The sequence below is a fragment of the Falco peregrinus genome, chromosome 19 (genome assembly GCF_023634155.1).
Source record: "Falco peregrinus isolate bFalPer1 chromosome 19, bFalPer1.pri, whole genome shotgun sequence".
In the NCBI taxonomy this organism is placed as follows: Eukaryota; Metazoa; Chordata; class Aves; order Falconiformes; family Falconidae; genus Falco; species Falco peregrinus.
In genome coordinates, this window is record NC_073740.1 from 3,393,829 (window position 1) to 3,418,192 (window position 24,364).

Below are 24,364 nucleotides of genomic sequence, written 5' to 3' on the forward strand. Positions count from 1 at the left end.
GCAGACAGACAGCCGGGCTCGGAGGGGGTCCCTGCTTCTCCGTTTATTACCAAGCAGCCTTCGTTTAAAAAAACAAACACAAACAGACAGACAGACAGACAGAGGCGACCCGGCAGGGCGGGGGGCGGCCGCCCACCGATTATTCGTTTGGTTCCTGACACCAGAGAGGTTCAAGTAGCCGAAAAGTTTCAAGTTCACCATAAGGCACTTTAAAGCCATGACGGGAGCCGAGCCCCTCGTCCCCATCACCCCTCCCGGCACCCCATGGCAAGGGACAGATGCGCGGGGGCCGGGCAGCGCTGGCGGGCAGCAGCGGAGGGGCTGGGGCGGGGGGGGGAATATATTACATCATCTTTTAAATATAGATAAACTCTTATTTTAGGCAAATAGTGCCGGTCCCCTGCTCCCCCGGGGGGGAGGGGGGGGGGCTGCGCCCTGGGGGGGGCATGTGCAAAGGGCAGAGGGGTGACCGCGGGGGCCCGGCCACCCCGGGGAGGGGGGTCCCACAGGGCCGGGGTGGTTGGGGGGGGATGGGATCGGGTGGGGGCCGGGGCTGCCCCGCACCCGGGTGGGCTCACCCGAATAGTGCAACCAAGAGAAAGCAGCCGGGAGTGCAGGGGCGAGGGGGGCTCGCCGGGGAGGGGCTGCTCGGGACGGGGAGGGCTGGGGGGGGGGGGGGGGGACACAAGCTATGCACAGCGCAGGGCGGCGGCCCCCCCGCCTCCACCCGCACACCGGGGGGGCGGGGGGGGGGGGCGCCCTGCTGGCCCCGCCCGCGCCCTCCTGTTCGGGGCCAGGGGCGCCCTCGGTCCGCGGGTGCCACCGCCCGGTCCCGGCCCCGCTGGGGGGCGGCATCCACTCGGGGGGGGGGGGGCGCACACACCCCAGTCCCGCTTCTCCCCCCCCCCGGCCCCCTCGCCGGGGCTCCGCTGCCCGGGTACGGCGGGGGGAAACCCGGGCACGGCGGATGGGGGGGGTGCGCCCTGGGCACGGTGGGGGGGCGGCGGGGACACCCCCCCACCCCATTGTGCAAATCGGCCAGGGGGGAGTTTCCCCCTTTGCATAACTGGGAATGAACCGTGACGGGAAAAACGGGAACAGAAACCCGGGGCGGGCACGGCACGGCTCAGCATGGCACGGCACTCGCCGTGGCAGTGGCCCTACACCGTCTCCACCGGCACGGTGCCGTCCGGCTGTGGCCCTTCCTCACCCTCCGGCTCATCCTCCTCCTCCTCCGGCTGCCCCGGACCCCAGTAGCGGGCGATGGAGAGGCGCAGCCCCTCCAGCCGCCCATTGGAGAGGTCAAGGCCAGGAGGGCCGGCGGGCGGCGGCGGCGGCTCGTCGCGGCGTCGACGGCGGGTCCGCACCTCTAGGCAGTTCTGGCCCTTGAGGTGCCGCTGGAGGTGGTCGTCCTTGGCGAAGGCCTTGTGGCAGAGGTAGCACTCGTAGGGCCGCGCGCCCGTGTGCAGGTGCATGTGGTTCTTCAGGTCGTAGCTGTGCAGGAAGCGGGCGCTGCAGTGCTGGCAGGAGTAGGGCCGCTCCCCCGTGTGCTTACGCATGTGGATCTTCAGCTTGTCATTCCTGGGGACACACAGACACAAATGGAGAGGCAGACGTTGGCACAGGGCAGCTGGCATCCCTAGGGAAGCAGCCACCTGGCTGCAGTAGGCAGCGGGATGGTGCTGGCAGTGCAGTGGTAGGGATGCTCTGCAAGGAGGGGGGGGGGCTGGGGGCTCTGGCAAGGTGGGGGACCACATCCCGGCTGCCTGGCTGGGGTGTGCAGGGACTGCTGTGGCACCAGCGGCGGTGGGAAATGCATCCTGGTGTTGCACCGTGCCAGGATGCAGCTGAGTACCAGCAGGGGAGGTGCAGCTCAGGATGCTGCTGGGTACCACGGCTGGCAGGCAGGGCGGGTCGCTCTGGCAGCACTCACGGGGGGCACAGAAGCCCCCCTGGCCCTGCACTTGCACCACGGCAGGGAAGCGGCCAGGCACTAGCAGGGGAGGTGCCAGGGGCAGGGGGGGATGCCGTCGGGTACCCACCGGGCTGCACTCACCGTGTGAAGCGGACCCCGCAGACCTGGCAGGCGAAGGGCTTCTCGCCTGTGTGCGTGCGCATGTGGCGGGGCAGCTTGCCGGCGCCGTGGATGACCTTGTGGCAGACGGGGCACTCCTGGGGCATCTGCGAGCGGCGCTTGCGCACCAGCTTGTCGGGCGTATCCAGCCCAGGCGCCAGCGACTCGTGGTGCAGCGAGCTCAGGTACGCCATCAGATCAGGGTCGATGGCGTCCTCGTCGGAGGCAGCCTCCTCGGGGGACAGGGGGGGCTGGTAGGGGAAGGGGAAGGGGTGCGGGGGCAGCTCCTCTTCCTCGGGCAGCTCGAAGCTGTCGTAAGGCAGGGGCAGCCCCTCGGGCAGGGGGGGCGAGGGCGGCTGGGGGGGGTGGCGGGGGGCTGCCGCAAGCTTCGGCCTCGGCGGGCGGCTCCTCGGTGTGGTTGTTGAGCCGGGCGCCACGGGCTTGCAGAAACTTGCGGGTCTTCTTGCTGCGGCGGGCAGCGGGGCGGGGGGGGTGGCGGGGCGGGCGCTTCGCCCTCGGGGAGGGCAGCAAAAGCCTCCAGGTAGCGGCGGGCACGCTCGCAGTCGCTGTCATCGGGGCCGGGTGCCTCCAGCCCGCTGCCCTGCAGGATCTCCACGCAGGCGGCGATCACGCAGGGGATCTCCAGCAGCCGGGCGGCGCGCAGCACCTCGCCCATGTTGGCACTGCTGATGGTGAGCGTGGCCGTGTAGGCAAACTCCAGCAGCGCGCCCAGTGCCTCTGGCCCCACAAAGTCCAGCTCGCAGACCTCCTGCCCCGGTCCTGGTCCAGCAAAAAGCTTCTTGAAGTAGCGGCTGGAAGCGGCCAGGACGGCGCGGTGGGTGCGATACTCCAGGCCCTGCGTCTTGATGGTGACATCGCAGAGCAGCCCCAGCTGCCGCTGCTCATTCAGGCAGCTCAGCAGCTCGCTGCTGTGCTCGGGGAAGGGGATACCGATGAGGTCGTCCTCTGGGCTGGCCATCATCCTCACCTGCGGGAAGGACGGGATGCTCGCCGACTGGCATGGCAACCAGCCCAAAGCCTGGACTAAACACCGCGGCTGGAGCATCAGCCGCACCGCCAAGCCAGGGTGCGAGGAAAACTTCATCGCACGGGGCTCGGTGGCACGGGGGTTTCGGTGGGATACCAAACCGGAGCAGGCTGGGGGCCTGGGGGCTGCCCTCACCCCACACACACACATACACCCCCCCACGGTGAGGTTGGCGGGCAGCAGGCCCCCCACCACAGCCCCCCGCGCTTCCTCCATCGCTGGCACCTGGCCGCCCGCGCCACCACAGCAAAGGGGGAAATCTCAGTGCGGCGCCTTTGAACGGCGCCGAGGCACCGCGCTTCCTGCACCAGCCCACCCACCCCCTGGCCCCCCGGCACCGCTGGGTGCACCCACCGGCTCCCGGCAGCCCCGTCCTGGGAACGCGGGCCTCGCCGGCAGCGGGTGCAGGTGGGCGGGCGAGTGCCGGGAAGAGGGCCCCGAGGGCCGGGGGCCGCCCCGCGGAGCCCAGGCTGGGAACGGGGGCCACGCTTCCTGCCACCGCAGATTAGGATCAGCACCCGCGCCGCCGGTTCCTGCCCCCGCTCCCGGTGGGGGCCTGGCCCCCTCCCTCCCGCTTTGCCCCAGCCTGGGGCCGCTCCTCGCCCAGCCAAGCCCTGCCTGCGTGAGCCGGGCCTTTCCCACGCTGTGGCTGGCAGGGCTTGGCCCCGGCTCTAAACCCGGCGCTGCCGACGCTGGCACCCGCGGTCCTCATGGTGCTGCATCGGGGACCCGCGTGTCCCCACGGAGCCGGCACAGGCGGGCGATGGAGCCTGTGGGAAGAGGGAGCCCGCTACCCTCCCAACCCACAGGTAGGGTACAGGTGGCAGCCACGGTGCTGCGACCCCGTGCCCAGCCACAGGTAACGCCACCCCAGCTGGCTGGTGCTGCTGGGTGACACTGGTGCTCTGCTGGGTGACACTGGGGTGGGAGGTCTGTCTGGTGGCTGCAGCCCTGCCTGCACCCTGGGGCAGGCACTGCCACATCCAGGCTGGCGGTGCTGCCAGAGCTGTGCCATGCCACGCCGAGCTGGGCCAAGCCATGGTGCACGGTGGCATATGGCACCAGACATCACCAAGTCACAGCAGGGCACACTGAGCCATGCCAAGCCATGGTGCAAGGTGGCATATGGCACTGGCTATCACCAAGCCACACCAGGCCACGCTGAGCCATTCCAAACCATGGCACATGGTGGCATATGGCACCGGACATCACCAAGCTGCACCAGGCCATGCTGAGCCATGCCAAGCCATGGCACACGGTGGCATATGGCACTGGCTATCACCAAGCCACGCCAGGCCATGCTGAGCCATGCCAAGCCATGGCACACGGTGGCATATGGCACCGGACATCACCAAGCTGCACCAGGCCACGCTGAGCCATGCCAGGCCCAGCCGAACTGAACCCCGCCATGCCATGCCGGACCGTGCCAAGCCACGCTGTGCTGTCGGCGGGCGCGGGGGACGTGCCCCCTCTTGCCCGTGGAGGGGCGGCGCGGCCGGCGGCCCCCGGCACAGGGGCCCATCCCCGCGCCGGCCGCTCCCTGCGCTTGGGCGGCCGCCAGCTGGGGCTGCCTCGGCACGGCTGGGAACGGCCCCGGAGCAACCGGCTGCGGAGCCGCCCCAGCCGCTGCCGAGCAGGCCCGACCGGCATGGCAGGCGGCAGCCGCCCCTGAAACTGGGAGCCGGGCAGTGCCGACCGCCCGGGATGCTGGCGCCAATGCCAAGTGCCCATGGCCGCCCCCTCGCCAGGAGCCCGTCCCGCCGCTGGCCGGGGTCCCCGGTGCCCGCCGGGGCGGGGGGCGAGCGGATTAGGGGTGATTAAACCATCAGGGCCCCGGGAGCCAACAGGCAGCGACAGCCCCCGGTGGGATTAGGCAGGATTAGCAGCGGGGGCAGGATTAGGGGAGTCGAGCGCCCTGCGCTGCAGGGGGATGATGGGGACGTGGCGCCTGCCGAGGGCAGCCCAGAGCCCTGCGGACCCCCGGGGCTGTCACAGGCGGTGGTCCCGCCACGGAGTGGCACCTGCATCGTCCGTCGCTGCCTCCCCCAGCTAAATGCCAGCAGCAGCGGGATGGCCGCCCCGTCCCCACGGCACCCCCAGCCCCACGAGACACCCAGCGCTCTTCCTGCTGCTGGGGCCGGGGCCGGCACCCACAGCTGGCATGTGCCCGTCGGGGGGCTCCAGCACCCGGGGATGCCTGGGCCTGGCAACTGAGACCCCAACGGGTGGCAGGGGGCTTCAAGGAACAGGTACGGCCACCAGCCTCGCCGTGGTGCGGTGCAGGCGGGAGCCACCTTGGCACTGCCGGTGCCGCAGAACTCACCGGAGGCCCAGCTCAGGCTGGCGGGGGAGCCGGGACCCCCGTGAGCGGCCACCGGGCCGGATGCCTGTGGACAAGGGCGCAGGGCCGGGGCAGGGCGGGGGCGAGGCGGCGGCAGGAGGGGGATTTTCCATCGCACCAAACCGCCCGTTACGGCTTCTTCTCCGACACCCCCACCCCCCCCACCCACCCCCCCGCGCATCCTCCCTGCTGGAGCGAAGTCACATGCTGAGCGGGTGCTGCCATCGAGGAGATCAGAGCGGCGATAAGGAAACGGGGAGGGGGGGGGACGGGGACAAGGTGTGAGGGTACCAGAGCCACTCCCGGCCCCCCGACGTTCCGTGGCTGGCACCAGAGATGATGGCACAGGGAGCATGGGCTGAGGAGGGGGCCGGTGATGATGCCCACACCCCCGTCACACCAGGGCTTTCTTGGTTACGTCAATGCCTGCGGCCGGGCCCGTTTCGGCTGTGGCAGACACACGGGGCTGGGGAAAGGGGGGGTTGCTCCCCACGCTGAGCCGGCTCCTGCGCCAGGGCGGGCAGCAGCGGGAACAATGCCTGGCCAGGTCAGCCTGACATCCCGCCGCCAGCCCATGCCGCCTGGTGCAGCCACGGCCAGCCCCCATTCACCAGCTGGTTCCCCCCCAGTGCCCCTGGCCTGGGGTCTGGCCGTTCCAGCACGGCTGCACGTGGCAGGGTGGGTGTCTGGCCCTACAGCACCCACCCAGCGTGGGGACTGGCTGTCCCGTGCCACCGAGGCAGGATGGCACCCTGCACGCGGGCATGGTGCCAGCCTGTGCCGGGCACTGGTCCTGGCTTGGTGATGGTGGGAGATGTGGGGTAGAAGGGGGTGTCTGGGTGCCCCCCCTTGCTCCCTCATGGGGAAGGGGGGCAGGGGTCATGGGGAGCATGGCCCCCACCCCAGGCTGCTGCAGGGTGCTACTGCTTTCGGTCACAAGAATTGCAAACGCTGTCGAGGGACTTCACAGCCGCACCGGGGAGAATGAGTCACCCAGGAAGGGGAGCGAAGCACCAGCCATCATCGACCTGGTGGCCCCCGGCCCCTTGCCCCGCGGGGCCCCTCGCCCTTCGGGAGCTGGGAAGGGGACCCAGGTATGCAGCCATGCACCAGCTCCCCCCATCACCCACGCCCCCATCACCCAGCCCAAAGCCAGCGGGGAGCAGCGGCGGTACCAGCGCCGGGTGCCATGGTGTGGGGGGGGTGGCATGGCTGTGGGGTGGGGGGCTGCGCAGCCTCTCTGCCCACCTGGCGGGGAAGGTGGTGGGCTGGGGGCCAGCCAGGCTGGTGGCGCTGAAGTGGGCACATGCTGCGGGCATGCTGGGGGTCCCAGTGCTGGAGGGGAGGCGGCTGGGGGAAGCGGTCCCGCTCTTTGAAAGAAGAAGAAACAGCAAGCAGAAACGAAAGGAAATGGTTTGAAGAGAGAAAAGGATAAACAGAGCCCCCATGCCCCACGGTGCCAGGGAGCGAGCCCCGCGGCACCACCCTGGCCTCCCACCACCATCCGGCTCCTGGCACCCGTGGTGCCACCCGGAGAGCTCTCGGTTCCCAGGTGCCTTGAGCACCTCGCGGGCACGGCAGCCATGGGCACTGAGCCAGGGGGTCTGAGTGCTGTGGCCCAAGTCGGTCTCTGTGCTGGTGCCCGGTGTGGCTGCCGGTGCCAACCGCGCACGATAGCCAGGCTGGAGGCTGGGTGCAGGCGGCCCTGCCATGGCGGCGCAGGTGGCTGCAGGACCCGCGGCGTCCCCAGTGCCAACCCTGGCACCTGCAGCGGGGACAAGCAGCCACCGGCCCAGCCAAGCCCCCAGCGCCAGCCCCCTGCCCGCCAGCCCCACACTGGCACCACAGCCCCCTCCCGCCGCCATCATGGCCCCTCTCGCTGCCAAAACCTTCCCCAGCGCCTGGGCCAGGCAGAGGCACGTCCGGCTGCCTGGCACCACCGCCGTGGGGTGTGGGTCTCACTCTGCCAGGCCGTGGTGACCCGAACCTCACTGCCCGTCCCATCCCGTCCCACCGGCAGCGAGGGCGGTGCAGGGCCCAGGCGATGCCAGCATCCCGGGCAGCCTCCCGGCCGGTGCCAAAACAGCCATGCCTGGCTCTCCCCGTGCCCGGCAGCACCGCGCCGGGTCCCCACTGCCCCGGCACCTTCTCCGCCATGATGGCTGGCGGCGGCGGGGTGGGCGCTCGGCTCACCTGGCGTGTGTCCCGGCGTGGCTCGGCGCTGCGCCGCGGCCGGGTCGGCGGCCCGCGAGCGGCAGGGAGGGGAAGGCAGGGTGCTGTGTGAACTTGGCCCCGCTCCCCGCTGCACTTGAGCGCAGGATCCCACCTCAAAAGGAGTCGACGCCCACACCCCGGGTCACGCACCTCCCAGCCCCGCTTCCCAGAACACACACGGCATTAACCCTTCACGGCCAGCGCCATGCCGCGGGGTGCCAACCCAGAACCGGGCAGGGGGCATCCCCCGGCCCCCTCCCGCCGGAGGAAATTCCCAGTGCCGGTAGGACAGGCACCCCATGCCGCGGGCATCCCCTCCCCGCCACCAGCATCACCTCCCCGCCGCATGCCCCGGCCCCCTGCGCCGAGGCGTCGGACAGGCTCTCGCGCTCCCGCCGCCCCAAGGCAGGGCGCTGGGTGCCGGGTGCTCACTGCTGGCCGTGGCCGGCCCGGCTGAGCCGGGAGGGCGCCTGCGCTTGGCGGGAGCGGGGCTGCCACCGCAGGGCTGGGCTCGGTGCGGCGTGCCATGGCCTGCCTGGACAGCCCTGGAGCCGCCCCCCAAACCTGCAGACGCACGTCCCGCTCCGCCGTCCCCGAGGTCCCACGGGGGATGTGGACAGCCGTGACCCAGGGAGGGGGCTCAGGGGTGGCCCCTGCTGAACCTAGTCCCCTCCGCTCGCCGGGGCACCCACACTCCCCCCACCCCCCCCAGCCCCCTGGGGCCAGCTGCAGGTTCGCGCAATCCCCCCCCAGTAATTACACCCTCTGCATCCCCAGCTAAACAGCAATTAACAGCCCGGGGAGTGCTCCCCACACCCCACCCGGCACCCAGCATCCGCCCCGGCCGCCCACACCAGCCCGGCCGGGGGGCAGCCCCACCGCAGTGCCCTGGCACGGCCCCGGCAGGGCTCTGGGCAGCCGTGCCAGCGCTGCCAGCAGCACAAGGCCGGGCAGAAAGGGGAAGAGCCCTGTGCCAGCCCGGCCGCCAGCCGGGCAGGGAGGGGGCCTCTGGCCCCAGCAACGTTGGCGGAAAGAGCGGGTTGTGCAAGAGCCCGAGCAAACGGGCCGGCAGCAGGGACAGCAGGCGGGCAGGGGGGCAGTGGCTGCGCCAGCATCGTGCCCACGCAGGCCAGGATGCCCTGGCACGGCATCCCGCCTCCCCCATCACCAGGGACCGCGTGCTGGGCAGAGGCTGGCCGTGCCACCATGGGTCAGCCCGAGGGCTGGAGCGCCGGCAGCATGTGGCTGGGAGGCAGCGGTGGTGCCGGCAGCCTTGTCCACCACGCTGCCACCACACGCCGGGCTGGCCGGCCACCCCAGTGGGGGGCACAAACCCAGGCCAGCGTCCCCAGGAGGGTGGGAGGGACGCGGCACCAGCTTGCCAACCCTTTGCCTGCCCTTTGCTCCCCATAAAGGAGGGAAACGGCGCCAGCCCCCCCTGGCCCAGGTGTGCCAGGTGCTAAGGGCGGGAGATAAGGTGGGCGAGGCGGGCAGGGAGGGGCATGGCATGGGCACGCAGCCCTGACTCAGGGTTCCTGCTGGTGGCCAGGCCCCGCTGGGGTGAGTCATGACATCCCCCCCACCCTGGGGGTGTCGCAACTGCCCATGTGCTGGCCACAAACTGCTGCTCACCCCGGCTGGGGGGCACCAAGGGTGCCCAATCAGGGGGGACCAGGTGATGGATGGGCTGACCTTCATCCATCCTCCTCCACGCTCCGTCCTGGCCTTGGCCAGTGACACCCTGACCAGTGGCACCAGTGATGGGCCGCAGCCCCGTCCCGCATGCAGCTGGGACAGGTTCCAGCAGCATCTCCCATGTGGTGCCACCCCCCTCTCCTGACAGCAGGATGGGCACCCCAGCCATGGGCATCCCTACCTCCCGCACCACATCCCAGTACGGGGGACCACAACATGCCAGGACAGGAGAGGTCCCACAGCCACCTGCTCACCTATGGGTGGCCACTATGGATGTGGCCAATGGCGTGTGGCTTCTGTGGGTCACCCCTGGGCTCCCCGCTCCAAGCATCACCATCCCCAGCACTGGGGAGAGGCCACGTGAGGCCGGACACCGGCTGTCCTCAGCTGCTCCCTGCCAGGGCGGCCTGGGGAGCGGGGCCACATGCAGGCAGAGGGAAGGAGGGTAGGAAGGAAGGAAGGAAGGAAGGGGTTGCCGAAATGGAGCTCAAGGAGGGGGGAACAGGAAGGAAATGGTCAACAGCAAACCCCACCTTTGATCACCCCCCGGCATGGGGCAAAACCCACTCACAGATTCCCCAGCAGCCGGGGGGGACTGGGCTGTGGTCAAGGCAGCCGCCGCGCGGTGGGCTCTGAGCCCACCCAGTGCCCAGGCCACCCCTGCCGGTGCCGAGGGCCACAGCAGAGCTGGGCATCCCGCCGCGTCCCGGCTTGCGTGCCCAGTGTGGCCAGGACCCCACCGGGATGGAGCGAGACTCAGCTGCCCACGGGCACCCTGGTGCCAGGCACGGGGCTACCCATGGCAGCAGGGCGAGGCTCTGCCAGCCCTCAGCCTGGGCCAGCCAGGCTTGCCCACGGCTGGTCCCGCTTGCCAGCCCCAGGGCGAGCCAGCTCCGGTGCTGCTTGCCCTGTGGCACAGTCACAGGAGCCCCTTGGAGGGCAGCCAGACCCCCTGGGTCCCACCGCTGCCACACGGCCCTGAGCAGCCCCCCAGGCTGGTGGCATCTCCTCCCTGACACGGGGTCCCTGTCTTCAGAGCACCTCGGGAACTGAGCACTGCCAGGCGGCACAGGACAGGCCCCAACGACACTCCATCCCGGCAGCAGGGCGGTGCTGGTCCCACTGGGGTCACCTGGCAAGGACAGTGCCAGCCCACGGCCCCCCCCTCCACACCCCCCGAAATAGCCTGGCTTCCGCCCCCACGGCAGCTGCCTGCTGCCAGCTCCCCGCTGCCCACGGCTGATCCCAGGGGAGGGAAGGGGGGGGGCAGGCGGCTCTAATCCCCCCCAAGCCCACAGAGCACTGCCTGCGCGGCTGTGCCCGCCGCAGCCTCACCGGCCCACGCAGTGCTGCCAGCGAGACCCCCGCCAGCCCCACGTGGCGGAGCACAGCCAGGGGCAGCCGCCGTGGAGTCCCACCACGGTACACGGGGCCGTCCCAGAACCGTCCCCAGTCCCAAGCCACACCGGGATGTCCCCACCGTGCCGGCAGGCTCGTCACTGCCCAAGCCGGGCAGGAATCCACTTCCCTTCCCCTCCTTGGCCCCGCAGCGGGACAAGAGTGGAGCATCCCCCTGCCCATCCTCACAGCGGCCCCCAGGCCCGTGCCGCTGGGGATGCCCATGGGAGGGGAACCGAAGCAAAACTGCCAGGGTGCAGCGGTGCCCCCCGCGTGCCAGCCAGCCTGGCCGCACTCCCCACCCCATCAGTGTCCAGGGCAGCAGCGCTGGCCCCCACCCTGCCCAGGACCCCGCGCCTGGCAGCAGGACCCCCTACTCACCGCCCCTCCAGCCGCTGCCCATGGGGCCCAGGGACACGGTGGGGACAGCCGGGGCGAAGCGGAGCATGCAGCGCAGCCAAGGCTGCCGGGAGAGGCCAGCGCTCGCCTGACCTACTTCTCCTTCCGCATCACCTGCTTTCATTTTCCCTCGCCACGGCTCGGTCCCCCCCGCCCGCCCACAGCCCCGCCGAGTCACGCTACTGGCTCGGGGGGCACGGGGCACCCAGGCCCCGCGGCTCCCACCGCACCGGCATCTGCGCCAACCGGCCACCCATCGCTGGGCCGGGAGAGCGGCCGGGCACTGAGTACGGTGAAGGTCACACCGCAGCAGCCCCAGCCACGGCCACCTCCCCAGCTGCCTGCGCGGCCACCCAAGCGTCACCTCCCTGGCACGAAGCGAGTTTGACGGGTCTCAGCCCAGCCCCTGGCCGGGTCCTCCAGCCGCCCCGGGGCTCGCTGGGGTGTGGACATGCAGCTCCTGGGGCATGTCGGGGACGCCAGCGCTGCTGGGGGGACTCGGCAGGCGCCAGTCCCCCCAGCCAGGGCAGCCTCCCCCGCCCTGACCCCCCAGCTCGGTGGTGGGGTTACCATGGGAAGGCGGCAGCGGCGGCGCAGGGGGAGCGTGGGCTCCCGGGGGCTCCCGCCAGCAGCCCGCGCACTGCCAGGAGAGATTTCTCCGTGGTTTCATCATCCACCGCCCGCCCCGAAGGAGAAGTTCCTGCTCCGCGCGTGGGGCAGCAGCCACCCCTCGAGGGTCGGGGGGCTGTGCTGGCCCCCACACCCCCTGCTGCACCCGCCGCCTGCCCCTGCCGCGCTCAGGCCTGTCGTGCTCGTGCCACGTGTGCACCGAGGGTGCACGGCACCAGCTGGCAGAGCCGCACCGCCGTGGCCTCGGGCTCAGCACCGTGGTGCCGCCAGTGAGGGGGGGCTGCCCAGCCCGGGCCCCGGCGGGTGGTCTCAGGAGGTCCCCAGCACCCAACACCGATGTCCACCCGTGTCACACACCCCCCCACCCCCCACCACCCCCCATCTGTCACCTCCCCACACCCAGGGGTTTCACCCACTCCACACTCCAGTCGCCAGCAAAGGCACCCCCAGCCCCAAGCAGCCCGCAGCCCAGCCCCGCTGCCCCACACCCTCCCCTGCCCCACAGCTTCCCCTTCTCCACACACTCAACTCCAAGTTCCTGAGCCCAGCCCCTCCCTCCACACCCGGCACTGGCATCACCACCGCGGCCTCGAGTCGCCGGCAGCTGCTGCGTGCCAAGCACCGGAGCCGGGGGACCCCAGCACCGCGGGACCCCTCGCAGCCGGGGAAACAGAGGCACGGCCACACTCACCCCGCGCCAAACCCAGCACCACGTCCCCCTCGCCCGGTAAAAGCAGCTCCGGGTCAAGGGCGGCCGCGGCCCAAGACGGTGACTCCCTCCGGCACGGGCTGTGGCGGGAGGGTAAATACCGCACCCCACCCCGGGCAAACAGCCGGCTGGGGGCAGCCAGCCAGGGGGGGGACAGGTACAGCAGGGCTGGGTGCACTGGGACAGAGTCCACCAGCGCTCGGCGGGTGCTACCGAGCCACCGGGCCCGGTGGGCACCCCGGTGTGGACCCTTGCCAGCAGCCAGCAGTGAAACACCCGCCGCCAGCGTGCCAGGCCCAGAGGGTCACTGGTGTGCTGCAGCGTGCCGGGACACGGGGACACCCACCTGCCGGTACCGGCGTTGGCGCCATGGGGGATCCCGAGCTGTCACCCTGCCGTGACGGTGCCATGCCCAGTGCAGCCGGGGATGCGGCCGAGCCGCTCAGCGGGCCGGGAAGGGCGGTGGGACGGCGGCAGCACCCCGGTGAGCGTGGGGGGGACCCCGGCTGGATGGTGGCACCGCAAGTGGACCCCGGCCAGAGCCTTGGCAGCCAACCCGGGAGGCGGCGGGGACCTGCCGGTGTCCCCCGTTTCCCGCAGCCCCGTGCGGAGGAGCCGGGAACGGCCCCCCGCGTGGCCCCCTCCGCCCCGCAGGCGACACGTCCACCGGCCCCAGCGTGGAGCAGCGGCGGGCAGGCACGGTCCGGGCGCGGAGCACCTCGGCGCACCCGCCCGCCGCCGGTAGCTGGTAGCATCCCGGATCCCCGCGACTCACCGCAACCGGGCTGCCAAAACGGTCGCCGTACCGGTCCCGGTCCCGGTCCCGTTACCGGTCGGTCGGTACCTCCGTGCAGACCCCGTCGGTGGGTCTGTCCGCTCCCACCCGCCGCCGCTCACCTGCGCGCCCCGCCCGAGCCACGGGCCGGTCCCGGGGCCGCGGCCCCGCCTCCGCCTTCACCTGCCGCCGCCGCGCCCCGCCCGCCCCCCCCCCGCTGCCGCCGCCGCCGCCGCCGCCGCCGCCGCCGGGGCTCCAGGAAGCGCCCGCCCCCGCCCCGCTCATTGGGCAGCGCGCCGGCGGTCCGGCCTCCTATTGGTGGGGGGGCCCGCCCATCAGCCCACCACACACCCCCACCCCCCCCGGGAGGGCGGGGGCCGAGCGGGCCCCCCCGGGACCGGAGTGCACTGGGGGGGGGGGGGGCCCGGGAAGAGCTGAGTCAGAGGCGCGGGACAGCAGCGATTAACGGCGCCGCGCTGGGACCGACCCCGTGGCTGGGGGGGTGGGAGTGGGCGGGTGGGAGTGGGGGGGTGGAACCCGGTACGGCCCCGCCGGCGCCTCGCCCGGTGCCAGGCGCCGAGCGCGCCCCGCCCGCTGCGGCCGCCGAGCCCCGGGGCCGGCCCGCCCCGCTCCGCCCCGCGGGCACGGGGCGGGGAACCGGGCACGGGGAGTCGGCCGTGGGGCGGGGGGTGGAGAACCGGGCACCGGCGGGGGGAAAAGAGTCCCGGGTACGGGCAGGGATGGAGAACCGGGGCCGGGGAAGCGGGCACCGGCGGGGAGGATGGAGTCCCTCCCGGGCACGGGCGGGGATAGAGAACCGGGCCCGGGGAAGCGGGCACCGGCGGAGGGAGGGGCATAGAGTCCCGGGCACGGGCAGAGGCGGAGAACCGGGGCCGGGGAAGCGGGCATCGGCGGGGGGGGGTGGAGTACCGGGTACAGGCGGGGATAGAGAACCGGGCACGTGCAGGGATGGAGAACCGGGGCCGGGGAAGCAGGCACTGGCGGGGGGAATGGAGTCGCGGGCAGGGCGGGGGTGCAGCGCCGGGGCCGGGGGACGCGGCCCCCCCCGCTGCCGGCGGTGCTGGGGCAGGGCGCGGCGCGGCCCCCCCCGGGAGCGGCCCCGCCGCAGGTGCCGGGGCGGGGACCCCGCGCAACCTGTTTGGCCGCCGCCGGCCCCGGGAGGCAGCGGCGGGGCGGCCCCGGGGCTCACCTCGCCTCACCCCGGCCCCCCCGGCTCCTGACTCAGAGCCCGGCCGCTGCCCGGCGCTGGCGGAAAGTGTGAGGAGCCGCCGCCGCCGCCGCGGGCTGCCAAGGCAAACACGGCCCCGCGCAGACGTTATGTCAGCCGGGCGGGGGGGGACCGCGCCGGGGGGCACCGCTCCAGCGCCGGGCCCACCAGCCCCCCCCCCCCAGCCCCCCCGCCGGCTCCCGGTACCGGGCACCTGCCGCGGCACCGTGCCCAGCCCGCGCCTTCCTCGGCGGGCGCCGGGACTCCGGTGCCCGCAGCCCCCCCCCCGGCCCCCGTCCGGCCGTCGGCGCACCTGCACCCCTCCCCCCCGCCTCCCCCCGCCCAGGCACCGACCGCGGGGCTCGGGGCTCCCGCGGGGACCGGGGAGGGGGAGATCGCAGAAAATCCCCGGTCGCGCCGCCCCCCGGCCCCGCCGCTGCCCCCCGGGCCCCCGCCCGCCACCACGCGCCGCCGCTCCCCGCAGCGCTGAGCCAGTGCCGGTACCGGAGCCCTCGGTGCCCGGCGCTGCGCTCCCGGTGCCGCCCGCCCGCCCGCCGCCCCGGGGCGGCCCCGACGGCGAGGCCCGCACTCACCTGCTGCCCGCGGGGACGCGGCGGGGCCGGGGCCGGGGGGGCCGGGGGGGGCCGCGGAGCCGCCAGGCCCGTCTCAGCCGGGCCGGCGGCGTGGCAGGAAGGACCGGGCGGTCATCGCGGCCCGGCCGCGGCCGCCTGCAGAGGGCACTGCCGGTCCCCGAGCCCAGCCCGCGGCCACCGGCGCGCCGCCCGCGCGGGAGCGACACGCGTGGGGACACGGGGAGGGTCTTTGTGCCGGTGGCACCTTTATTGGGGTTAGAAACAGCCGTCGCGGCCCGGGCACCCCGGGACCCCCGAGGCTGCGCTTGCCCGGCGGGTGCCCGGACGCAGGACCCACCGCTGGGGACCCTGCCCTGTCCCCAGCACCCGCCCCACACCCACCCATCCAGCTGTCCTCACCAGCCCAACACCTATCCCTCCAGTTGTGCTCACCGGCCCCACATCTAATCATCCAGCTGTACTCACCGACCCCACACCCATCCATCCAGCTGTGCTCACTGGCCCCACACCTGTCCATCCAGCTGTGTTCTACCAGCTCCAAACCCATCCAGCTGTGCTCACCAGCCCCACACCCATCCATCCGGCTGTGCCCACCAGTCCCACATCTATCCAGCTGTGCCCACCAGTCCCACATCTATCCAGCTGTGCTCACCTGCCCCATACCTATCCAGCTGTGCTCACCAGCCCCACACTCATCCATCCAGATGTGCTCACCGGCCCCACACCTATCCATCCAGCTGTAGTCACATGCACCACAACTATCCAGCTGTGCTCACCTGCTCCACACCCATCCATCCAGCTGTGCTCACCAGCACCACACCTATCCATCCAGCTGTGCTCACTGGCCCCACATCTATCCAGCTGTGCTCACTAGCACCACACCTATCCATCCAGCTGTGCTCACTGGCCCCACATCTATCCAGCTGTGCTCACTAGCACCACACCTATCCATCCAGCTGTGCTCACCGGCCCCACACTTGTCCATCCAGCTGTGCTCTACCAGCCCCACACCCATCCAGCTGTGCTCACCTGCCCCACACTTGTACAGCTGTTCTAACCTGCCCCATTTTCCAGCTGTGCTCACTGGCCTCACACCTCCAGCTGTGCCTGCTCCCTCCTGTTCCCCCCATGCCTGCCATGACCCCCAGGCCCACAGCCCCCCGCCCCGGCTCTGGGGCCGTACACCCACTGCCCTCCCCTCCTGTGGCCCCCAGCCCTGCCCTGGCTGCCCCCCCGGGGGCCGGGCCTGGCCCCCCACCCATGGTGCCGGGCGGCTGCTGCATCGTGCTCTGCTTTTTTTACAAAAATTAAATAAATTAAAATAAATTTAACCATTAAAATAATAAAAAAATAATAAAAAGATTAAATAGTGCCCTGTGTCAGCAAAAGGCCTGGTGGCGGGTGCTGGCAGGGCGGTGAGCAGGGCATGGGGGAGGAGGGGGCACTGGACCCCCCCAGGGCTGGGGCAGAGGGTCCCAGTAAGGGTCTCCTGGGCCAGAACAGCCCCACTGCAGCACAGCCCTGGCAGAGAGAGGCTGGGGGCGGTGGAGGGGCCCCCTGGCTCATGTCTCCCCCTTCCACCTGCTTTGGGGGTCTCCCTGGCACCCCCCCTCCCAGCCCCTCAGCGCGGCTGGTTGAGCAGCACCTCCAGCCAGCACGGGCAGGAGGTGATGAACTGCCGGGAGTAGCAGGGCCCCCAGCCCTTGGCAAAGCTGATGCGGATACTGTGGGGGTCACAGGGACCCTCCCCGGGCAGCCGCCAGCCCCCCGCACCCCCCACCTGCTCGTAGTCAAACACCTTCGCCGAGTAGCCAGGCAGCACCTTGAGGACAGCGAGCCCACCGGCGCCCAGGACCCCCAGGGTGGGCGAGCTGACAAAGATGGGGTGCTCACTGCGGTTGTACGCCCACACGCCGCCTGGCTCCTGGCTCAGCAGCAGCCCCCGGCCGATCTTGCCGCGCGCCCGCCTCACGGCACGGCTACGGTGGGCAGCCGGCAGCTGGCCCAGGCAGAACCCGCTGCCCCGCGGCAGCTCGCAGAAGACGTTCACTGAGGCCTCGTGCACAGCGTAGAGGCGACCCACGCGTGTCCGGTGCTCCCAGTAAGCCAGTTTGCACCAGTAGCCGTCCTTAATGGTGTTCCGTGAAAGGCTGGTGTCTGCTGGGGGAGAGCAGAGCCACCGGCTGCCACGCGGGCACGGCCAAACCACGCAGCTGGAGAGCCCAAGGGGAGGGGTGATGGGCAGGGAGTGGGCACAGGGGGGTCCATGTCCCCCCCTCCCCCAGTTCCTGCAGGAGCCAGCGCGGTGGACAGACGGACACGGTGTGCCGGGATGTGCCAGCACAGGCTCTGGCATGGGGCGTGAGTCACCAGAGCCACTGTGTGCTGGCACGGAGGGCCAGGCTGTCCCCAGCCCCCCGTCCCTGGGGACACGGTGAGGGGGGTCCCCGGGCACGGGGAAGGTGGGGCCCTGGTGGCCAGCAGCCAGGCTGGAGCCACAGCTGTGTGCGTCAAGGCACATTGTGTGTGTCCCCGTGGGCAGCGCTTCCTCCGGCGGGGAGCCTGGCGCCGCCAAAAATAACAGGAGCCACAGTGGGGGGGGACTGGGCCCGGGCTGCTCGCCCCCCACCCCCCCGAACCTCTCATCCCACACCGGAGCCATTACCCCCACCAGCTCTGCTCCCCAGTTTTCAGGCTCTGTGACCCACACCTCTGCCCCAGCCAGTAGTGGGGTGGGGGCAGAGCTGCCCGGGGGGGTCAGCCCTGCCCCATCCCTGCCTGCTGGGTGAGGGGGAGCTCGAGCAGCCCCCCCAGTATGGCAGGACCCTCTTACCATGCCGGTCCCCACCGTTGTAGCTGAACTCCAGGAGCTGGGTGCCAGGGTGCTGGGGTTCATCTGGCCAGGAGGGACCGCAGGACACCTTCGAGTAGGGGGGTGGTGGGGTCTCTGGGGTGGGGGAGAGAAGGGGCTGAGGGGCTGGGATGCGCATCCCCCTCCGGGGCATCCCGGAGCCTTGAGCTGGCCCTGGGAACCAGAGGCCGCGTGGGCTCGGGTGGGCTCTAGTGGAGCCCCCGGCACTCACCGGGTGCAGCCAGGCGGCTGAAGTGGTGGGGGTTGCAGCAAAGCACGGCTGCGTCCCCGCAGCCCCCCCGGCCCCCCGCGCAGTAGCAGAGGTGCTTGAGCTCGTAGGGCTGCCGGAGGTCAGGCCAGCGGTAGAGGCGGCAGAGCAGGACCTGGGGGGGCAGCGCCTGCTTGGTCCCCCGCGGTTCCCCCCGCGGTGCCCAGATGCAGCCGGACTCCCAGGCACCCCGGCTCTCCACCGCCTGCACCAGCAGCTCCAGCTCCTCGTCCTTCAGCTTCTTGAAGAGGGCATGTGCCGCCGGTTTGAGGGCACCGGGGCCATCCTCGGGGCCGGCCACCACGCAACGCTGCCGCCACAGCCGCCTCACCAGCCCGGCACGGCGCGAACGGAACATGGGGCAGTGGGGACCACCTGCGGGATGGGGACAGACGTCACCCTCCAACGGCCACGGGGGTCCCTGGTGCAGCCCCCTGCACTGCTGGGGCCCTGGCAAGGCTGCCCTGCCCGGGTTTACTGCTGCCCGCAGCTGCCTTTCCCCCACAGACACGCCAGAACACGGCGACGCTCCCAGGGTGACCCCAGGGTGACATGGGGACGTAACCCCAAAACCAACCTCCAGTGCAGGGGAACCTGCCTGTGCCATAACGGCAACGGCAGGGGACCATGCACCCCTACTGCAGCGCCTACCCACCCCTCCTGCCACCCCACCTGGCGCGGGGCTGGGCCAGGGGTCCCCAGGGAAGGGGGTCTCACTCACGGCAGGTGGTGGAGCTGGGTGCGAGGAGCCGGGGCTGCGCATGGGGCTGCGCTCTTGGGGCAGCCGGCACCGCTCTGCCCGCAACGCAGGGCTGCCAGGAGCTTTTCCTGTGCCGGGACACTCTTCCCTCCCCCGGACCTCCCCGTTTGGGGAATTCATTGATTCGCCCTGTCCTGGCCAGCCCCGGGGCCAGGATGCAGCAGCAGCAGAGCAGGCGTCAGGCCAGACGGGTGGGCTGCGGCGAGTGGGGATGCCCAGCACCATCCTGCCAGGGCTGCCACAGCCGGGCTGGCCCCGTGGGCAAGGGGGAACCGTGGGGTGCACGGCACAGCACCCTCTTGGCAGACCCCACCCCTGCCCATGTCCATGTCCACACGGGGGTTGCAAGGACCACCCCAGCCCCCCACGGCACCTGCGGCGGGGGTCCCAGCCACTTCCCTGCGGCCAGAGTCAGGGTCCCCTGCCCCATGGGTGCTGGGCAAGGGTGGGAGCCAGCTCCACAACAAAGCGGCTAATGTAAACGGGACCCTTATCCCACGCCGGGCCGGGCTTCCTGCTCCCGACTTCCCGGCGAGATAAGGAAGGCCGGGCTGGCGCCAGGGCTGCGGCGAGGCTGGGGAGAACGGAGCTTCCCCTGCGCCAGGGACAGGGCTGCGGGCAGCCCCCACACCGGGGCCAGCCACCGGCACCGGGAGACCTGGCGGGAGACCCACAGCCATCCCCATGGCGGAGCCCCAGTGCCCCACAACACGTCTGGGTGGCCATGACCTTTGCCGCAGCTCTGGCCAGGTTGGGCCCTTTGGGGACATTTTGCTCTGGCTGCTTCCCGCTGGCTCTTGGCAGCGCCGGGGCCAGCCGGGCGCGCGAGGCTGGGGCAGGAAACAGCCTGGAGCGGGGACAAGCGGAGACGCTCTTTAAACAAGGGGCTGAGTCACAGGCAGGGATAAACCCGGCAGAGGGACAGGCAGGAGGGGCAGGCAGAGCCACAGCCCCCCCGCTCCTGCCCCTTGGCCCCAGGCAGAGGCGACATGTGGGTTGGGGTGCCTGGGTCCTACCCAGGGTGAGGGTTGGGGGGTGGGGTGGGGGGCACACGCTCTCAGAGCCCTCCCCAAAAACATGCAGCTGGTCAGGCGCTGCTCAGGTTTATTGGGGTCTCTGTGACTGGGGGGAGCGCAGGCTGGAGCGGGGTTCCCAGCTTTGGGGGTCCATCAGCTCCATCAGCTTGGGGCAACAAGCAGTCCTGGGGAGGGGAGAGAGGCACAGTGGGTGAGGACGCCCCCTTACCAGCACCACAGCTGCACCCCCATCACCCCCAGCAGCATCACAGCCGAGCCCATCACCCCGCAAGAGCACCATGGCCAGGTCCCCCCGTCACACCCCTCAAACACCGTGGCTGGGCCCCTGTCACCCCCTGGAGCACTGCAGTGGGGCCCCCATCAACCCCCCAAGCACCATGGCTGGGCCCTTGGCACCCCCAGGAGCACCACGGTTGAGCCCCGATCACCTCCCAAACACCATCTGGGCCCTTGGCACCCCCCAGAAGCACGGCAGTGGGGGCCCCATCACCACTCAAGCACCATGGCCGGGCCCTTGTCACCCCTGGGAGCATGGCAGTGGGGCCCCCAGCACCGTGCTGAGCAGGCAGCTGAGGGCAGGGCACTCACCCATCGCACAGGGGCAGGCAGGGGGTGCCGGGGGTCCTGAGGCGTCGAGGGGGGGCATTCCCTAGTCCAGCAGCTCGCGGATGCACCAGCTGCAGAGCAGGAGGTAGACGCACTCCCGCAGCAGCCGCAGCAGCCAGGAGCCCAGGCGCAGCCCCAGGCAGGAGTCGGTGGGTGCCGGCAGTGCCACCAGCCGTGCCGCTCGCCTGGGAGCACCCAGCGGCCGGGCCGCCGCAGTCCAGAGGAGGCGCATGGCCGATGGAGGACCAGTGGGGTCTGACGGGGGGAGGCAGCCGCGCTGGCACGTGGGTCCCCAGCAAGCGCTGGAACCTGCTCCATTCTCTGCGCTTCAAAAGCCTCCACAATAGCGGGTGCGGGGAGGGGGAACTGCCTGGGGACCCTTTTGTTTGAGCAGAGCTGGCCTCGCCCCCCGTCCCGCTGCTGCCAGAACCCCACGGGGCCCGGCGGGCCCGGCAGGGCCAAGCGCGAGCGCAATGCAGACCACAGGCTGAGCGCAGCAGGTTTATTCAGCACTGGCAGGCAGCAGGTTTATTCAGTGTCATCGCCGGCGGTGCCAGGGACATCCGCGGGGGAGCTGGCTGCCAGCAGCATCCCAGCAGAGCCTCCCCAAGCACAGCCCGTGGGTCTTCACTGGCGGGAAGTGCGCTCGTCTTCCTCATTTTCCAGCTCGTACGCGGGCCGGTAGCTCTCCCGGCCCCGGGTGTCGGTGTAGCGCAGCGCCGGGTTCTTCTGCGTGTTGGCCATGCTCCCCAGGGAGGTGTAGCTGTGGGGGGAGAAGGCGGCTGCAGGGCTGCGCCTGGCAGCATCGGCCAGGCCAAGCAGGGAGGGCAGCGCTGCACACTCACCCCTTGTCGTAGAGGATGCAGTAGGGGACAAAGAGCTTGCGCAGAAATTCCCAGATGTCCCGGTAGGTCCAGTCCTGCAGGCAGAATTGGGCAGGGAATGCCAAAGGGAAGGCAGCTACTCCCCCCGCCATGAGCAGCCGGGAGAGCCAGTGGGTCCCTGGGTCCCCGGGGCACCCCTGTCCCTCCCAGCGCCTCCCCAAAACCCTGGGCGGGCAGGAACAAGCCCCGCTTGACAGCACCAGGCAGCTTGGCTGCAGCGAGGGGCACCCACGGCCACGCAACAGGGCAGGAGACACTCTGGGGAGGGGGGAAATTGGGTGGAAAGCCCTCTGGGATGGGGGTGGGTTAGTGCTGGCTTCCAGCCCCGTCACTTGAACTAGCCAGCCTCACTCCCACACCGAGAGGGGACAGCCTTGTCCCCAGCCCCAGAGCAGGCAGAGGCCACGTACCAGCAAGGGGTTCACCCGCATGTACGTGGGCCAGTCAGGGTCTGTCACACACAGGGGTGTCAGGGTGCGCGAGTAGGGGTCCGTCCGCCGTGTCCCCATCAGGACGGCCTCCAGCTGCGGCTGCTGCTCCTTCAGGCGGACCAGAGCGTCCCGGATGGAGCCCTCCACCGTGTGGAGCTCGATCTTATACCTGTGCAGGCAGGACAGGCAGCTGCCTGCCAGGCTGCAGGAGCCACTGCTCACCCCCTGCCTGGCAGCCCGCCCCGCTCTGCCCCGTACCTCTGGACAGTCGCCTGGATAAACTGCTCCATTTCGGGAAAGGGGGACACGATGCGGATGTAGAGCACCTGCAGCTTCTCCTGCCTCGCTGGGTATCGCCTGGAGAGAGACCCGTCGCAGCTGGGCTCTGGAGAACAGTGACTGGAAGCAGGGCAGCCACCCAGTCCCCACAAGCTGGGCCCCAGGGATCCACTTGTTCCCGCAGAATGGAGTGGGTAGGGAGCCCCAGCTGGGGTCTGCCGCACTCCCTCAGCCCTGCCCCAGGCCAGGCCAGCACAGCCCCCTGGCCAGGTACCTCTCCAAGGCAGCGTGGACGAGGTGCAGCAGGGCCGTGCAGTCCTTGCCCCCGTTGAAGCCCACACAGAGCTGGGCCAGGCTGTACCGGTCCAAAGCCTCCTCGATGGTCCGCAGTGCTGCTGCCACCTTCTGCCCCAGGGCCGAGCCTGCCGGGAGGGGACAGTCGGTGCCTGCCTGTTGCTGTGCTGCCACAGGGCCTGCGGCACCTCGCCCTCTGGGCACGTCTTGCCTCCAGACACTGCCAACACTGCAGACTGGAGCCAAGAGCTTGCACAACGTGGAGGTTTGTGCCACGGGTGGAATAGGGATCCTGCCTGCACGGGGGAACTGCAGCATCGCTCCCCCAATGCACAGCATGCTCTCAGGGACCAGCACCAGCTGGCCATAACTGGGGTTACGGGTCCCTCTCCCACTACACGGGACAAAGCCCACTGCAGCTGCTGGCAAAACCTTGGCACCCCTCAAGCCCTCCAGCACACCAGCACAGGCAAGCTCTGCTCCCAGTCCAGTTTTCCCAGTGCCCTGGCCCTGCTGGGCTGCAGGGCCTGCGCCCCGAGCTGTGCTGCAATACCGCTCCCCTGTACCTGACTCAGCCAGGCCATAAACCTCTGCAACTGCTGGCGAGACGCAGTCTGTCACGAACGGCACGATGATGCCCGGTGGCAGCTTCTCCATCAAGAAGCGATACGCTTCCTCCAGGTCCTGCTCTGACTCCGAGTCCAGCGTCAGCTTCACACGGTAGTAGTTGTTGGCCCAGTCCGGGTAGGAACCCAAGCTGACACGGCCCTGGAAGGTGGTGTTGGCCTGGTCCAGCGTGGGTGCGATGAGGATCTCATCAGCTGCCACGTAGATGGCACGGGAGTGGAAACGGGTCTGCTCGCTGCGGAAGAGGTGGGTGAGGCCATCCAGGGCGCGCTCCATCAGCGCTGGGATGCCGGGGAAGATGTAGACATTGCGTACGCTGACCAACGGGTACTTGAAGGTGCCACCCGTGCGCCCGTCCATGCCGTAGTTGAGGTGGGAGGACTCGGGGACACGAGCCAGCTTCATTTCGGGGCACTGCGCGTCTGTCTTGCCGAAGAACTTGTGCACCAGGCCCACCAGCTCGGGGTGGGGGGTGACCCGCTCCCCGAAGGCCCTGGCCACAGCCTCAAAGGTGACATCGTCGTGCGTGGGGCCGATGCCTCCTGAGGTCAGCACGTAGGTGAAGCGGGCGGCAAAGGCGGCCACCTCGTCGGCGATGGCGTCCACCTCGTCAGGCACCACCGAGATGCGGGCCACCCTCACGCCCAGGGTGCGCAGCCGTCGGCACATGAAGAAGGAGTTTGTGTCCTGCGTGTGACCCTGGGGGGACAGAGACACCCATGACGGGGGGACACAGAGATACACCCGTGACGGGGGGACACACAAAGATACCTGTCACGGGGAGGAGGGGGGCACAGAGACACCCGTGACGGGGGGACAAACAGAGACACCCGTGACGGGGGGTCCCGCCAGGCCTCAGCCCGCCCGCCCGCTGCAGGCCCGGCTCGCCCCCGGCCGCACCTTGAGGATCTCGTCGCCGATGACGATGATGCCGGCGGTGGCGGCAGAGCCCCGGGCCGCCGTGGGGCTGGGGGCCGCCGTGGGGCTGGGGGCCGCCGTGGGGCTGGGGGCCGCCGTGGGGGCCCAGGCCGCCATGGGGCGGTAGGCGGCGGCGCGCAGGGCCCTCCACATGGACCCGACCGGCCGCCACACTGTCCCGCGCTCTCATTGGTCGCGCTCCATGCCCGTCACAAGCGCCGCCAGCTCCGATTGGTCGGGAGGCGGGACCCGCGGAGACGGAACCATGGCGGTAGGCGGGGGGGCGGTGCCCGTTCCCCCTCTGG

At 70.9% G+C, this 24,364-nt stretch overlaps 3 protein-coding genes across 3 annotated transcripts; all 3 read right to left on the reverse strand.

The window, feature by feature from the left end:
• Positions 1–28: 28 nt before the first annotated feature.
• Positions 29–11,127, reverse strand: ZBTB7B (zinc finger and BTB domain containing 7B). Its single transcript, XM_055792271.1, is given in 5 exon segments — positions 29–1,581; positions 2,057–2,412; positions 2,414–2,552; positions 2,554–3,062; positions 6,712–11,127. Coding segments are annotated over 5 exon segments (2,334 nt in total). The 5' UTR covers positions 7,621–11,127; the 3' UTR covers positions 29–1,160.
• A 4,038-nt stretch (positions 11,128–15,165) lies between these two features.
• Positions 15,166–19,131, reverse strand: LOC101919595 (mothers against decapentaplegic homolog 6-like). Its single transcript, XM_055792272.1, has 4 exons — positions 18,945–19,131; positions 18,188–18,598; positions 17,938–18,051; positions 15,166–17,261 (listed from the first exon to the last, which is right to left on the reverse strand). Exons 2-4 carry the CDS (start codon positions 18,579–18,581, stop codon positions 16,726–16,728), a joined length of 1,044 nt encoding a protein of 347 aa, XP_055648247.1. The 5' UTR covers positions 18,582–18,598; positions 18,945–19,131; the 3' UTR covers positions 15,166–16,725.
• A 1,983-nt stretch (positions 19,132–21,114) lies between these two features.
• FLAD1 (flavin adenine dinucleotide synthetase 1) lies at positions 21,115–24,234 on the reverse strand. The gene is made up of 7 exons (XM_055792430.1): positions 24,042–24,234; positions 23,081–23,840; positions 22,495–22,642; positions 22,200–22,298; positions 21,921–22,110; positions 21,472–21,545; positions 21,115–21,389 (listed from the first exon to the last, which is right to left on the reverse strand). Exons 1-7 carry the CDS (start codon positions 24,210–24,212, stop codon positions 21,254–21,256), a joined length of 1,578 nt encoding a protein of 525 aa, XP_055648405.1. The 5' UTR covers positions 24,213–24,234; the 3' UTR covers positions 21,115–21,253.
• Between the last annotated feature and the right edge of the window lie 130 nt (positions 24,235–24,364).

Excerpts from the sequence above, each read along its gene's own strand:
- FLAD1 (XM_055792430.1), bottom strand. The coding sequence starts at position 24,212 with ATGTGGAGGGCCCTGCGCGCCGCCGCCTACCGCCCCATGGCGGCCTGG. Across the intron at positions 22,643-23,080 it reads TTATGGCCTGGCTGAGTCAG|GCTCGGCCCTGGGGCAGAAG; the intron begins GTACAGGGGAGC and ends CCCTCCCGGCAG. Across the intron at positions 22,111-22,199 it reads ATCCAGGCGACTGTCCAGAG|GTATAAGATCGAGCTCCACA; the intron begins GTACGGGGCAGA and ends CTGCCTGCACAG.
- LOC101919595 (XM_055792272.1), bottom strand. The coding sequence starts at position 18,581 with ATGTTCCGTTCGCGCCGTGCCGGGCTGGTGAGGCGGCTGTGGCGGCAG. Across the intron at positions 18,052-18,187 it reads CAGCCGCCTGGCTGCACCCG|AGACCCCACCACCCCCCTAC; the intron begins GTGAGTGCCGGG and ends CCCCCACCCCAG. Across the intron at positions 17,262-17,937 it reads CAACGGTGGGGACCGGCATG|ACACCAGCCTTTCACGGAAC; the intron begins GTAAGAGGGTCC and ends CTCCCCCAGCAG.